Genomic DNA, 16783 nt, shown 5'->3' with positions numbered 1-16783 from the left:
CAGTGTGCGGGCTTCTCATTACAGTGGCTTCTCGTTGCAGAGCACAGGCTCTAGAGCATGTGGGCTTCAGTAGTTGCAATTTCCACGCTCTGGATCGTAGGTTCAGTAGTTGTGGCTCACCAGCTTGGTTGCTCCACAGCACGTGGGATCTTACTGGACCAGGGATTGAACCCATACCTCTTGGATTGACAGGCAGACTCTTTACCACTGAAGTACCAGTAAAGCCCCCAAGTTTATTTAAATCAAGACAAATCAATATGTTCATCCATTCACTTATGGAAGACTATGAAGTAGTATCTTATCAGGAAGTAAGGCTGGTTAGTAGTTGACTTTGTAATATTTAGACACAATAACTAAAGCTAAACATAATTTTTCCTTGATTAGAAATTACTCAGCTGGCAAAGGGAAAGGGAGGAAGCATTTATTCAGCCTGGCACTGTGCTTGCTCTGTTATGCAGCTTCTTTCCTTTAAAGGGAGTTAGTACTAGAAGCTTCCAAGATTTGGAAATAACCTTTGAAAACAAAGTCTGCATGTGATTTGATTTACCTGATATTGTAAAGACTTGTTTAAGAAGTCTATAAGATATAAACTCCAGTTTTAGATATCAGTGAAGACACGTGTTTAACATAGGCAGAGTAAACACTCAGGATGACTGAGTTTATCTTATTTTTTTTTATTTTAAAGAAAATGGTTTTCAAGAGAAAAACCACAGGAGTGAAACATGTTCCTTTTCACTCTGGATTACATAGTCCAACCAAAGTAAAATATTTTAAAAAGTAACCTTTCAAATAGCAAAAGTAAGACTTTGGACAGATGGTAAACTGAGAGATAGATAGTAAAGTTCAATTCTAGACAAAAAATTTTAAAGAGATATTATGTGAAATACCCATAATGTAATGTTTTGGTAGTATAGATTAGAAGGCGATAGGTAGTATTTTTTCATATTTTATTCTGACTTATGTCCAATAACTCCTAATGCTGAAAACTAACTGAAACCATTCTTGGGTCTATATGTTCTGTTTGAGGGACGCTAAACTGGGAAAACCCTCATCTGCTTTGACATTATGACCTTTAAGAAGAAGTGGGGAAGGGGGAAGAAGTTCTTCAATTTCAAATTCTTCCAGCCCATTATAATTAATTGGAAAGTATGCACCTAAGGAAGAGCAGTACTTTCATTTTTCCCAGGAAGGTAGATTATGTCAGCATAACCTGGAAATCTAAGAAGATTAGGAGCTGTGTAATGGGGTATAATGTGATTTAGGGGATCAACTCTGAACATCACTCGTTGATGTCCTTTATTTTGGAAGATTTCAGTTAATACTGAAAATGTTATTTTTGAAGTTGCAGACTCAAACTCCTTTGGTTGATTATAAGTTATATTAAAAAATTCATCAGCTAAGTTGAAAGTTGTATTGCTGTGTAAGCAGGTGTGAAGTGTTCGTCGCTCAGTTGTGTCCAACTCTTTGAGACCCCATGGACTGTATGTAGCCTGCTAGGCTCCTCTGTCCATGGGATTTCTCCAGGCAGGAATACTGGAATGGGTAGCCATTCCCTGTTCTATAGGATCTTCCAGAGATCAAACCTGGGTCTCCCGCATTGCAGGCAGGTTCTTTTCTATCTGAGCTACCAGGAAGCCTTGTAAACAGGTTTTAGATACTTGCTATATTTTTTGAAGCCTAAGTTCTGAGTAGTTAGCACTAATGGCCATTGAAGACAGAATGTCTGCTCCCTTTTGAATTCCTTACTTTGTACGTTGAGGTTATCTTTTTTTGTTTGTTTTTGTTTGCTTGCTTTTTAACCAGTCCTCAGACTTCAGAAAATTTGTAGCTGCATAGAACACTGTTCTGATTGATAAACTGTCTGGAAGGGGTGTCTGGAATGCAGTTGTACAACTGCAAAATCTGTTTAGCAATAGTTAATAATGTAACTCTAAATCTGACTCGGTTTTGTAAAAGTGACTTAAGGTTATCAATGTCCAGTGGTTGTCAATACATAGATAGTTGTGATGCTCCTTCTAGTCCATCTTCCTCCCTTTTTAGGCTTTCAGTTTCCTTTAAAGAATTAAATCTAATGATGCCGTCACAACCCACTGATCCATCATATTCATTTTACTTCGCTCCTTAGCATAAAATGTATTATAAGAAATTGAGGAGTAAAAAATGACAAATTATCTACTACATTTTCTGCAATATTAACTACACATACATATTTATTCTCTCTCTCTTTCATGCCAAGCTGTAGATGTTTACTGAAAAGATCCTAAAAATGACTTCATTCTAACAAATTGCCCAAAAGGACAGCCAACACAGTAAGGTTCATTTGTAAAGTTCAAGAGGATCAGAAGATGGGTTCTCTCTAAACTGCCTTTTTGCTTTTTGTCACCCTAAAGTAAAGATTTATGTTTGAAAAATAGAGAAGAGTGCTGATTTCTTATATTACCATCTGTGTTCTCTTTGAGGCAAAGATCAAGACCTTTTAAGAGTATTTTTTTAACAATGCTCACCTTTTTGTTTTTAAATTCACATTTGACCCTATACTTGCTATAGCTTTGCAGTGAGAAAACTCTTTAGAAGTGACCTTGGAGGTTGAACTTAAATACATGCTTCTTGTATGAATATTAACTGGTATTTTATATGATGTTTAATTCAAAATGGATAGCTGTGTTGTCTTTAAAATTCAGTATCACCTCATAAGAGATAACCACTTTCCTAATATGTATAACTGCAAAGGTTTACTGATTTGTAAGTAACTTGGCTGCTTTTCCTGTTCTTATCTTTGAAATTATTAGGTTGACTCAGAAGAAATTGCCTTTTTAAGGTCAAAACTAGTCAAATACTGGCATTTCTTGGTTCAGCCTAGTAGTTTTTGTTGGATAAACAGACCACTTAATTTCTGGGTTTCTCTGTGACTGCCATTTCTAGTTTAGTTCACTTCTTTCTCCAGCGCTGGTCTTGATTCTTCCCCTCAGTCTTTATTCTCTGCTCACCACTGATGATTGCAGTTTGCTGTTGCATGTGAGTTTATTGGAAGAACTACTCTCTGCTTGTCTCATCCTTGCCCCGTGTCTTCTTAGGCTCCCTCACCCGTTCATCCCTGTCCCATTCATTTGCTAGTAAGTGCCATTTAAAAAGTAAGATACGGATGCGCGTATACATGCGTGCTCAGTCACTTCAGTCATGTCTGACTCTTTGCAGCCCTGTGGACTGTAGCCTGCCAGCCTGCTCTGTCCTCGGGATTCTTCCGGCAAGAATACTGGAGTGGGTTGCCAAGCCTTCCTCCAGGGGATCTTCCTGACCAAGGGATCAAACCCGCAGCTCCTGCATCGCAGGGAGATTGCTTACTGCTGAGCCACCGGGGAAGCCCATAATACAGATATTGTTACCCAATAAGGGGATAAACACTTTAGAGTTTGAAACAGACATAATTTCTGACTGTGGTGTGAAAGCAGAAGCACTGAACTGGCATCAGAAAACCTTGATCTTCCTCCTACTGTATGAAAGGGCTTACAGAAAATAGTTTATCTATGGGCCTATTTTGTTGTGTATGGACTATAAATAGAGTTGACCTGTGTGCAGTGCAGATATGAACTGCCTGGATCCACTTATATGTGGATATTTTTCAATAATAAATACTACAGTACTACATGGTCCCTAGTTGGTTGAATCTGTGGATTCAGAGACACCTCCAGCTACTGAGTCTTGACTATAAATTATATGTGGATTAATCCCTGTCTTATTAACGGTCAACTATAGTATATATTTTTACCATATCCTCCTAAAGTAATTTAGAATCAAGTGAAATTGAGCTGTTAGTTGCTTACTATAGTAATTCTTTCCTTATTTGGGCATGACTAAGATGCTTAAATATATATTTAGGAAGTAATTTTTTATTGAAGTATAGTTGATTAACATTGTTTTAGTTTCAGATTATAGCATGGTGATTCATTATTTTTGCAGATTATATTCCATTATAAGTTATTACAAGATAAAGAGTATAATTCTCTGTTGTTGTTCAGTCCCTCAGTCATGTCCAACTCTTTGCAACCCCGTAGACTGCAGCACACCAGACTTCCTGTCCTTCACTGTTTCCTGAAGTTTGCTCAAACTCGTGTCCATTGAGTCGGTGATGCCATCCAACCATCTCATCCTCTGTCATCCGCTTTTCCTCCTGCCTTCAGTCTTTCCCAGCATCAGGGTCTTTTCCAATGAGTCAGCTGTTTGCATCAGGTGGCCAAAGTATTGGAACTTCAACTTCAACATCAGTCCTTTCTGATAAATATTCTGGGTTGATTTCCTTTATGGTTGACTGGTTTGATCTCCTTGCTGTCCCTGGGACTCTAAACAGTCTTCTCTAGCACCACAGTTTGAAAGCATCAGTTCTTTGGCACTCAGCCTTCTCTATGGTCTGACTCTCACATCCATACATGACTACTGGAAAAACCAGAGCTTTGACTATATGGAGCTTTGTCCACAAAGTGATGTCTGCTTTTTTATTATTTATTTATTTATTTATTTATTTGATGTCTTTTTTTTTTTTTTTTTTTGATGTCTGCTTTTTAATACACTGTCAAGATTTGTCTTAGCTTTTCTTCCCAAGAGCAAGTGTCTTTTAAAGCAGTAAATTCTCTTGCTTGTCTATTTTATATGTAGTAGTTTATATCTGTTAATCCCATAGTTTTAATTTGTTCCTCTCCCCTTTGGTAACTGTAAGTTTGTTTTCTAAGTCTGTGAGTCTGTTATCATTTTGTAAATAAGTTGATTTGTATCATTTTTTAGGTTCTACATGTAAATGATATCATATAATGTTTGTCTTTCTCTGATTTACTTCACTTAGTATGATAATCTCTAGGTCTATCCATGTTGCTGCAGATGGCATCATTTCTTTTTTTTATAGCTGAGTCATTTTCGTGTGTGTGTGTGTATGTATATGTGTGTGTGTATCATCTTCATCCATTCATTTCTCAATGGACTATTATGGTACTTCCATGTCTTAGTTATTGTAAATTAGTGCTACTGTAAATATTGGAATGCATATCTTTTCAAATTAGGCTTTTCATCTTTTCCAAATATATGCCCATGTAAGTGATATCATGTGATATTTGTGTCTCTCTGACTTGTTTCACTAAGTATAATATTCTCTAGGTCCATCCCTGTTGCCACAAATAGCATTATTTCATTCTTTTTGGGAGTGATATTCCATTGTGTGAGTACATATATATATATCCCACATCTTAATTCAGTCATCTGTGGTTGGACACTTGTGTTGCTTCCGTGTCTTGGCTGTTGTAAATAGTGCTGATACGAACATTGGGTGCATATATCGTTTCAAATTAGTCTCTCCTTTTTTTCCACATCCCTAGGAGTGGAATAGTTGGATGATATGGTAGTTGTATTTTTACTTTTTTAAGGAACCTCCATACTTTGCCTAGTGGCTGTGTCACTTTACATTCCCACCAGCAGTGTACAGGGGTTCCCTTTTATCCATATCCTCTATTTAGGAGAGACTTCTTCTAAATCTGAACTTTATAAATGCCAAAATGAAAGTTGGTAATCTCAGCTCTGATGTTCATTAACGTGTAAATAGGTAAACAAATTGTGGTGTATCTTTGGTAAGGAATACTATTCTGCAATAATAAGGATATATAAGTTGGGAATTTTAACCGCCTATTCCCAGTATCTTCCAGTTATGCATGTGAGTGTTATTTTAGATGTATTTTCTTCTGGGACTCTTCTTGTCAGGGAGCAGATGACAGTGAATGGTGAGACTGAACTGTCCACTTCCTTTCATTACAGAAAACATGCTTAGAATGACATAGTAATAAGTGGAAGTGGTGAGATCTAAATCTCTTGGCATTTCTTCTTTTCCTTGATAATTTTTCTAACAGAAGGTAATTTGTGGTAAGAAAAAGGTAGCAAGTTGTAAAATAATACAGGAAAAATCAATGTATACAGAACTTAGCAAATGTGTCAGTTTCTTTAAAAATCTTTAATAAGATATCATTTATATACAGTAAAATTCACCAACGTGTAATTCCGTGAGTTTTAACAAATGTATGCGATCATGTAACCATACCATAAAGTACAGAATATTTTCATCACCCCTGAAAAGACCCCTCATAGCCCTCTTCTGTCAATCATCTCTCCATTCCCTGGCAACCGCTAATCTATTCTGTCACTATGTCTTTTTAAGAATTTCCTATAATTGGATTCACAAGAGTGTAATCTTTTGTGTCTAGCTTATTTCATTTAACATAATACTCTGTGATTCATCATCATTTTTCTATGTGTCAGTTATTTTTATCTCTCTTGATCATGTTTCCTCTATTTTTCTGAATGGATGGAGCATTTTTGTAATAGCATTTTTCATCCTTGTCTGCTGATACTCTGTCATTTCTGGTCTGTTTCTCTTGATAGACCTTTCTCCTAGTTGGTGGGTCATATTGCCCTGTTTCTTTGAATGCCCAGATTCTTTTACTACACATCATGACATTGTGAATTTCACATTATTAGGGGCTGCATTTTGTTACATTCATTTAGGTATTAATGTTGGACTTTGTTCTTGGAATCAGTTGGATCCTCTCAGGACCTGCTTGCTGTTTAGGAGGGTTTGGGTGGGCCAGAGCAGCTTTTAGTCTAGGGCGAATTTAGCTCCTCTACCGGTGTGACTCTGAGGTCTTTCCGTTTCAGTTGGTGAAAATAGAAATTATTCCCTGTTCCGTATGAGTGCTGGGAATCGCGTAGCCTGCTGCTTTCTGATGGATCTCCCAGCCTTTCATGGTTTCTTCTCCTATGTGTGCAGGTCAGCCCTTTGCCAAAGGCTTTTCTGCAGGCCCCAAAGCTCTCTCGGTGCACTTTCCTCCTCTCCTTTTGTGCTGCCCAGTAAATTCTAGCCACCTTAGCCTCCCCAGCTTCAAAATCTGTTGTCTTCAGCGGACAAGACGAGGCCCCTGCTTCCAGAGCAGCCTGGGAGCTGTCTCTCGGTGGTATGAGGGCAACTGCAAGACCCACTGCTGGTTTCCATTCTCTCCAGCAGCGCAGTTGTGCACTGCCTGTGGCCCAGAGTCTGGAAATCATTCTTTAATACACCCTGTCAAGCTTTCTGTTGGTTATAAGCAGTTCAGTAAATCCAGTTACAAGCAGTACAGTGAATCCAGTTCCTGGCACTCTTAGCACGGCTGGAACTGGAAGTCTCTTATTCTAAATGTAGAGTAAGCGTGTGTTGGTATTTCTAGGGGGAAAATTAGAGTATGTTGCTCATCAATTATCTACATAAATGTAACATACTTTAATGTCTGTTTCAATATTTGTAAGATATATGTTGTAACTTGTGATGTTCTTCGGTGTTCACACTAATCTAATCTATGCTTGTGTTTCCTTCTCTGGTCAACTTAAAATTATTTACATAAAGAGTATTAATTTCGGGTTATTTGTAGCAAACTTATCTAGAGTAGTTTCCCATCAATGATGGATATGTTAGTGTTTTGAGTCTAAGAACATTTGTGTTTTTGTTGTTGTGGGTTATTCTCTTGCATTACTTTAAGTATATCCTGCCATTCCCTTCTGGCCTGAAGGGTTTCTATTGATAGATCAGCTGTTATCCTTATGGGACTCCCTTTGTGTGTTATTTGTTGTTTCTCCCTTGCTACTTTTAATATTTGTTCTTTGTGTTTGATCTTTGTTAATTTGATTAATATGTGTCTTGGGGTGTTTCGCCTTGGGTTTATCCTGTTTGGGACTCTGGGTTTCTTGGACCTGTGTAACTATTTCCTTCCCCATTTTAGGGAAGTTTTCAGCTATTATATCCTCAAGTATTTTCTCATGGCCTTTCTTTCTGTCTTCTTCTGGGACTCCTATGACTCAAATGTTGGGGCGTTTCACATTGTCCCAGAGGTCCCTGAGGTTGTCCTCATTTCTTTTCATTCTTTTTTCTTTTTTCCTCCCTGCTTAATTTATTTCTACCATTTTGTCTTCTACCTCACTTATCCTATCTTCTGTCTCTGTTATTCTACTGTTGGTTCCCTCCAGAGTGTTTTTTATCTCATTTATTGCATTATTCATTAGAACATTTGTTAATCATCCCTATTTCCAGTTGATTGGTTTATCTTTGAGCTGTATGATTATATTTTTTAAAATATGAATCTGCTGGATTTCTCATATATGTGAAAAAATGACCACAGCCTTCCTTAATTGTGAGTAGATTTTTAAAACTGTTGAACAGTTCTTGGCCCTTACAAGCTGATCTTTTGAGTTTGTGTCTTGCTTTCTGTAATAGAACGATTGTTTTGGGACATCTGTTTGTAGATCGACGTCCCTTAAAGTCAAAACCAGGTCAAATTATCTAGTCAGTTAGCATTTAGAAAAATCTATGCCTTAATCTATTTGTGTTTAGGAAAGATGAACAAAGTAGGGTTAAATATGATTTTTACATTACATGGATATGCTGCTGCTGTTTGGTAGGAGTTTTAGGAAAATGGTAATACAAACTCAAAACTCAAGAAGAAAATGTGGGACTCTGAATGGCTCTGTCTCTGGTCTTATGTGTAAAATCATTTGCAGCAAGGTTTTGGGAATGAATATTGAATTTGAGAGACGTTAATTCTAGTCAGCTGTGCCACTCATTATCATATGGCTGTAGGCCAGTCACAACCTCATGAGTCTCCTAATATAAATATATATATTTATATATTACATACTGTATAAATATTTATATAAATATACATGAAAATGATAGTAAGTCTCTTTTCCTACTGTAAAGGGTGGCAGGGTGTTAAATGAGATGGCATCAGTGAACATGTTTGAGGGTGCTAGTGTGCCACTAGTAGTAGTGGAAACACTACTCATTAAACTTTATTTTGTACATTACTGTGAAATCTACTCTCAGCACTTACCATGACAAAATTTACCAAAGCAAGATATATTTGTGTCTTTTTATATTCCATACAGTTTACTGTGCAAAAATATTTTATGTTGGAAAGGAAGAAACAAAATGTAGAATTTATTGATAGAATAGAGATAGGAGAACTTGCTTTTTCTGCTTCTCTTTTTTCTTAGTATTATTTTGTTTCCCTCCCCATGATTTTCCAGGCAAAGAGTGTATTCAGCAATTAGCCGAAAACGTCAGGTATTTCAGGAGACGTCTGAAAAGCATGGGCTTCATCATCTATGGAAATGAAGATTCTCCAGTGGTGCCTCTGATGCTCTACATGCCAGCCAAAATTGGGTACTTTTTTTTTGTTGTTTTGTTTTAAGTTTATTTATTTATTTTGGCTGTGAGCGTGGGCTTTCTCTAGTGGCAGCGAGCAGGAAGTGCTCTCTGCTTGTGGTCCACGGGCTTTTCACCGCAGCGGCTCTTGTCACGGAGCAAGGGCTCTAGAGTGTGCAGGCTTCAGCAGCTGTGGCACACGGGCTCCGTGGTCTCGGCTCGCAGGCTCCAGAGCCCAGGCTCTGTAGTTGGGCTGCACGGGCTTACTTGCTCCGCTGCGTGTGGGATCTACTGAACCAGGGATCGAACCCATGCCCCCTGCATTGGCAGGTGGCTTCTTAACCACTGTGTCATCAGGGAGGTCTCCAAAACTGGGTACCCTTTTGCAGATGACAGATCAGCCTCTTACTAGACTTAAGATCTCCCATGATGTGAGACCAGGGTTGTATGTTCTGTTAGGTAAAACTGTCCTGGTCACATTATGTTAACCTTCATTTGCTGGATGTGCCATAGAGTAAACAGTGGATTCCAGTTTGTAAAATGCATTAACTTGTTAGTTTTTCATTAAGCAAACATTTGAGTTAAATGCACTCTTCTAAGGGTTAAGATAGATCAGTTAACAAACCACAGAAATAAAAATCCCTGTCCTTGTGGAGTTTATGCTCTACTGAGGCACGAGTAAGACAAACAGAATAAATAAGGAAATTTGTAATATGTATGTTAGAAGGTTTTAAGTGCCATGGGAAAAAACAGAGTAAGATAGGGGGTGAGAGAGTGCCTTGTGGGTGGGCAGATTACAGAATTAAATGGGATGGTCACCCCTGGGTGAGCCTCAGTGGGAAGGGAAGATGATATAGGAGCTGGAACTCATAGCTGAGCAAGTTAGCCACTTGGAGAATGAAGCTTCTGTGCAAAGGCCACAGTGCAGGAACATAGTTATAGTTAGCCAGTGGGAGACGAGCAGGAGGTGAGTGAGGCTGAAGCGCAGTGCCCAAGGGGGAGCAGTGAGCTGTGAGGTCAGCCGTGTAATTGCACAGTTACCAGATGTGCACAGTGCACCAGCCCCTTTGGCTTGTGCAAGGCACATATAACGGATATCTTTGCCTTGAAATAGCTTTTGGTGTATTTTAGAAGCACAGATGTGTAACAAAACCAAAACATATTTGAAAAGCCGATATGGAGTGGATAAAGGAGTCATCTGTTTAGTCAGTAAAAAAGGCACATCTTTTCAGAGTTGTGAGTTTGGGTGTTAAATATAAATTTGAATAAGGATCATTTCTCAGGTTTAAGTGAACTCATCAGAGGAGCAAGTTTTTTCTTCACTTTTGAATATCCAGTGCCCACCATATCTCCTGGCACTCAGGAAATGTTTATTCAAGTGAAATTATTATAGGAGGGGAAATTAAATCAGGAAACCTGGAAGTACAGTGGTCTGGGTGGTCATCTGAAGACTAGGGATGAACTGGCCTCACACACACCTTAGGAAACCCTGAATGCCAATGGCAGCTCAACACCTAAATCCATCCAGAAAATGCATGGTCTGGAAGGGTAATGCTTGGTCTTTCTACCAGCAGGAAAACGTCCATGTTATAGCAGATCCTCCACATCCTTAATCTTAAAAAGTTTTTTTATTCTGCCAAGCCTAACATTTCAAGGACCAGGCTTAAACTCAAGTTCATTTTGAAACCTCTGAGCCACTGTTACGTGTCAGAGACACCTTACAGCTGCAACTGCAAATTACTTTAGACAAGCCTTATTAAAAATTGGTCTCTGCCAACACTTATCCTTTCACCTTTCTGAAGGAAACCGTTTGGGAGAAGACCACTTTAGGTTTGAATAGAGTCTTTGTAAACTGTCAGTTTTAACTTTCACAGAAGTTAGAAGAAATTCCTAATAGAAATCTCTAGTGCCTCTAAGAGTTTAAATCACTCAGGACAGCAAGACCTTTGTACTCTGTGCTTTATTCTTCTTCCTGGTTTCTTGTTTTCCGTTTGCAGCGCCTTTGGACGGGAGATGCTGAAGCGAAATATTGGTGTGGTTGTGGTAGGGTTTCCTGCTACCCCAATCATTGAGTCCAGAGCCAGATTTTGCCTGTCTGCAGCTCATACCAGAGAAATGCTTGATACTGTAAGTAGACACTTTCACTTTGATATAAATATACCTTATACTAAGAAGGCCTGTGTATCAGGTGGAATCAATCCCCTGTTGGTCCTCATGGTCATTGAGCACCTGAGATAGATAGTTGCTGGTAGAGGAGGGAGCACACAGTGCTGTTTCATACACGGCTGTTAGCAGAAAATTGCAGCACTGTTAGCATCACCCACCAGATCCTGTGTGATCAGGGCTCTTGGGAAATTTCTGGCTTCACCTTGCTCCACCCTCTCCCTCATTATCGTCTCTACAACTCTTTATTCTCTTTATAGTCTAGCTTTCTCTTGTAAGCTTTCCCACCTGTTTTTCTGTGTGTGGAAGTTTCTCTCTTGACCCTTCTTTCCCCTTTGTCTTGCTGACTGTTACTCATTCGTCACATGTAGACTTGCTCAAGGGTTTTCCCAAACCCTCTTGCTAGATGTTTCTGGAAATCCTAAGACTCCCGCCTAGAAAATTCTTTATACCTGTGGTTATTTAATGGCAGTCTTTTCCATTAGGTAAGTCTTAAGCAGGAACTAAGTCTATTTTTTTCATTCTGTGTGCCAAGCATATAATAGGAGCTCATAATTAATACTGACTAAAAAAATTTATGGTCTCTTAATATGGTCTCGTCTCTTGGTATTTCCTTAATATGCTGTTACCTCACATGTAAGACTTCAGACTTTTTATTTTTTTTTTTTAGACTTTTTAAAGCATTAAGGTGTTCCTATGTTGGGTGCATTCAGTTCAGTTCAGTCGCCCAGTCATGTCTGACTCTCTGCAACCCGATGGACTGCAGCATGCCTGGCCTCCCTATCCATCACCAACTCTAGGAGTCTAGTCAAACTCATGTCCATTGAGTTGGTGATGCCATCCATCCATCTCATCCTCTGTCGTCCCCTTCTCCTCCCACCTTCAATCTTTCCCAGCATTACAGTCTTTTCTAATGAGTCACTTCTTTGTATCAGGTGGCCAAAGTATTGGAGTTTCAGCTTCAACATCAGTCCTTCCAATGAATATTCAGAACTGATTTCGTTTAGAATGGATTGGTTGGATCTCCTTGCATTCCAAGGGACTCTCAAGAGTCTCCAACACCACAGTTCAAAAGCATCAATTCTTCGACGCTCAGCTTTCTTTATAGCCCAACTCTCACATCTGTATATGGCTACGGGAAAAACCATAGCCTTGACTAGACGGACCTTTGTTGACACTGTCTCTGCTTTTTAATATGCTGTCTAAGTTGGTCATAACTTTTCTTCCAAGGAGCAAGGGTCTTTTAATTTCATGGCTGCAGTCACCATCTGCAGTGATTTGGAGCCCAAAAAAATAGTCTGTCACTGTTTCCATTGTTTCCCCATCTATTTGCCATGAAGTGATGGGACCAGATGCCATGATCTTAGTTTTCTGAATGTTGAGTTTTAAGCCAACTTTTTCACTCTACTCTTTCACTTTCATCAAGAGGTTCTTTAGTTCTTCACTTTCTCCCATTAGGGTGGTATCATCTGCATATCTGAGGTTATTGATATTTCTCCTGGCAATATTGATTCCAGCTTGTGCTTCCTCCAGCCCAGCATTTCTCATGATGTACTCTGCATATAAGTTAAATAAGCAGGGTGACAATATACAGCCTTGATGTACTCCTTTCCCGACTTGGAACCAGTCTCTTGTTCTATGTCCAGTTCTAACTGTTGCTTCCTGACCTTCATACAGATTTCTCAGGAGGCAGGTCAAGTGGTCTGGTGTTCCCATCTCTTTATGAATTTTCCAGTTTATTGTGATCCACAGTCAAAGCCTTACATCTTCTTCTTTGATTGATCCCTTGATCATTATATAGTATCCTTCTTTGTCTCTTGTAACAGTCTTTATTTTAAAGTCTATTTTGTTTGATACGAGTACTGCTTCAGCTTTCTTTTGAATTCCATATACATGGATACCTTTTTCTATCCCCTCACTTTCAGTCTGTATGTATTCCTAGATCTGAAGTGTGTCTCTTACAGGCAGCATATATATGGACCTTGTTTTTGTATCCATTTAGCCAATCTGTCTTTTGGTTGAAGCATTTAATCCATTTATGTTTAAGGTAATTACCTCTATGTATGTTCTTATTGTCATTTTGTTAACTGTATGTTTGCCTTTACCAGTGAACTTTCCCACTTGTAATTTTCTTTTTTTTTCTTAATTTATTTTTATTAGTTGTAATTTTCTTGTTTCTAATTGTGGCCTTTTCTTTTCAGCATAGAGAAGTTCCTTTAGCAATTGTTGTAAAGCTGGTTTAGTGGTGCTGAATTCTCTCATTCTCTGCTTGTTTGTGAAGCTTTTGATTTCTCCATCAAATCTGAATAAGAGCCTAGCTGGGTAGAGTATTCTTGGTAGTAGGATTTTTGCTCTCATCGCTTTAAATTTATCATGTCTTTCCCTTCTGACCTGCATAGTTTCTGCTTAAACAATCAACTGAAAGCCTTATGGGAATTCCCTTGTATGTTATTTGTTGCTTTTCCCTTGCTGCTTTTAATATTTTATCTTTGTCTTTAATTTTTGTTTGGTTAATTTGTGCCTTGGTGTGTTCCTCCTTGGGTTTGTGCTGTATGGCCTCTGCACTTCCTGGACTTGGGTGGCTGTTTCTTATCCTATCTTAGGGAAGTTTTCCGCTATTATATCCCTATATTTCCTTAGGCCCTTTCTCTGTCTCTCTTCTCCTTCTGGGTCTCTTATCCTGTGAATGTTTGTGTGGTTAATGTTGTCCTAAAGGTCTCTAAAACTGTCCTCATTTCTTTTAAATCTTTTTTCCTTATTCTGTTTCACTCCAATGATTTCCGTCATTTTATCTTCAAGTCACTTATCTGTTCTTCTTATTCATTTATTTCTGTTGATTCCTTCTTGTAGAATCACTAATAATAAAAATATTCCTTCTATTTTTCATTTTAGTTATTGTGCTGTTGAACTCTGTTTATATTTTCTAGCTCTTTGTTATACATTTCTTGTACCTGCTTGGTCTGTGCCTCCATTTTTTTTTTCCCCCTGAGTTCATCTTTATTATCATTACTGTGAATACTTTTTCAGGTAGATTTTCTATCTCCACTTCGCTGATTTGTCTTCTGGGGTTTTATCTTGATCCTTTGTCTGGAACATATTCCTCTGCTGTCTCATTTTGTCTAACTTTCTGTGTTTGCAGTCTCCATTACGCAGGCTGCAGGGTTGAAGTTCCTCGTCCTTCTGGTGTCTGGCCTCTGGTGGGTGAGGCTGGTCTAGAGGCTTGCGCAGGCTTCCTGCTGGGAGGGATTGGTGCCTGCCCACTGGAGGGTGGAGCTGGGACTTGTCCCTCTAGTGGACAGGGCCATATCAGGGGGTGTATTTAGCTCAGGAAGTCTTTAGGCAGCCTGTCTGGTGATGAGTGGGCCTGTGTTCCCACCGTGTTGCTTGTTTGGGCTGCGACTTCTAAGCACTGGGTGTTGGTAGGGCTGTTAGGTGGGGCTGGGTCTTGGTGTCAGGGTAGCAGTCTCCAGAGAGCTCACTCCAATGAGTACTCCCCCATACCTACATTGCCAGTGTGAGCCACAGCCACCCCTGCCTTCCCTTGGGGACCCTTCCAAGACACACATGTAGGTCTGGCCTAGGCTTCTATGAAGTCAACGGCTTTTCCCCAGGATCCTGGTGCACACAAGACAGTGTGCATCTTCCAAAATGGAGTTTCCGTTTCCCCCAGTCCTGTGGAGGATTGTAATCAAGCCCCACTGGCCCTCAAAGCCAAATGCTGCTCCTCCCATTGCCAGACGCCCCCCAAACTGGGATGCCTGACTCGGGGCTCAGAACTCTCCTTCCTATAGGAGAAATGCTCCAGTGTTAATTATTTTCGAGTCAGTGGGTATGAGATTTGATTGTATTGCAAATGTGCCCTTCCTGCCATCTTCTTGTGACTCCTTCTTTGTCTTTGGATGTAGAACATCTTTTATGGTAGGTTCCAGTCTTTTTTGTCAGTGGTTGTTCAGCAGGTGGTTGTGATTTAGAGAGAGGGTGAACTCAAGTCCTCTTCCACTGTCTTGTCTCCAGCCTCTTTAAGATTTCAGACTTCTTAAAAAAAAAGGATTTCAGACTTTAAATAGATCCTACTTTCTGAGAGTTTATAGAGCTCTAGAACATGATATTTCCATAAAATTAGCTGATAGAAAAAAAATTAGGTGATAGAAATATCAGAATATTAATTCATTGGAGAGCTACTAATCTTTTTTTTTTTTAATTAGTTGGAGGCTAATTACTTCACAACATTTCAGTGGGTTTTGTCATACATTGACATGAATCAGCCATAGAGTTACATGTATTTCCCATCCCGATCCCCCCTCCCACCGAGAGCTACTAATCTTAAAGAATGTTATGAATGCATGTTTTTAAAAGCTTAATTTTTAAAAACAGCTTAATTGACATTTTAATTTTAACTGCTAAAAATTTTGATTTTTTGTCCCTATTTCTTCATAGCAAATCTTCTACAAATATGGTATATTCTTAATCATCTGATACTGAAATTGGATTCAATTTATTGATATTGTATCTCTGTTTTTCTTCTTTGTTTCGATTATACCTTTTGAGATTTTCCCCATAGATTTTCCCTTTACTCAAAAATCTTACTGATGAAGTTCTTCATTGATTATTTTTTAACCTAGTGATACCAGCTTCTCTTCCACCTTGTTTGGGTATTTAGGAATTTCAACACACCTTTTAAAAAATAACTGTCATTAAAAGCAATGACTAAAGTTATTCACTATGTCTTGTAAAAGCTTTTACTCCTGATAACTAAACACATTCATGAAATAACTTAGCTGTAACCAGGTATCTTGGTAGATTTCTATTGCCAGTAGCGTGTTTACCAGTTGACAGTTTTGATCTTTTTCTCATAATATCCACTTGAAGGATTATTTGACTTTGCCTTACATTTAGGTTTTTTAAGCATAAAGTATTTTTTTTTAAACTGTAGGTTTGTTAAAGTCATTTTGTCTTAATGATTTTTTTATGAAAGTAAACATGAACATTATGAGATGCAAATGAAGTTTCATTTATTAATTGGCCCTGAGACATGATTTTATATATAGGAAATGCTCTACAATTCACACTAAAAAACTAATCTACTATAGCTAATAAATATATTCAGCAAAGTTGCAGAATAAAAAGCACAAAAATTAGTGTATTTCTATACACTGGCAGTGAATACATGAAAAGGAGATTAATATTTCATTTACAATAGCATTCAAAAGACTAAGATACCTAGGAATAAATTTAACCAGGGAGGTGGAAGACTTGCATATTAAGCTGTAAAAAATTGCTGGAAGAAATGAAGGAAGACTTAAATAAATGTAAAGATACCCCATATCCATGGACTGGAAGATTTGAGTTTATTAAAATGTCAGTTCAACAAGATCTGTGGATTCACTGCCGTCCCTATCAAAATTACAATGGCCATTT

General features: G+C 38.5%; 1 protein-coding gene across 1 annotated transcript in view; it reads left to right on the top strand.

Annotated features, from left to right (window-relative positions):
• SPTLC2 (serine palmitoyltransferase long chain base subunit 2) overlaps positions 1-16783 on the top strand; it is a 98461-nt gene that overhangs the window by 74426 nt on the left and 7252 nt on the right. Inside the window, exons 10-11 of the mRNA XM_065940717.1 lie at positions 9085-9220; positions 11200-11329. Of these exons, the coding sequence (XP_065796789.1) occupies positions 9085-9220; positions 11200-11329 (266 nt within the window). The remainder of the gene's footprint in view (positions 1-9084; positions 9221-11199; positions 11330-16783) is intronic.

The sequence above is a fragment of the Muntiacus reevesi genome, chromosome 7 (genome assembly GCF_963930625.1).
Source record: "Muntiacus reevesi chromosome 7, mMunRee1.1, whole genome shotgun sequence".
Taxonomy (NCBI): domain Eukaryota; kingdom Metazoa; phylum Chordata; class Mammalia; order Artiodactyla; family Cervidae; genus Muntiacus; species Muntiacus reevesi.
The sequence above is the reverse complement of the archived record's forward strand: the minus strand, read 5'-3'. Positions and strand labels throughout refer to the sequence as shown.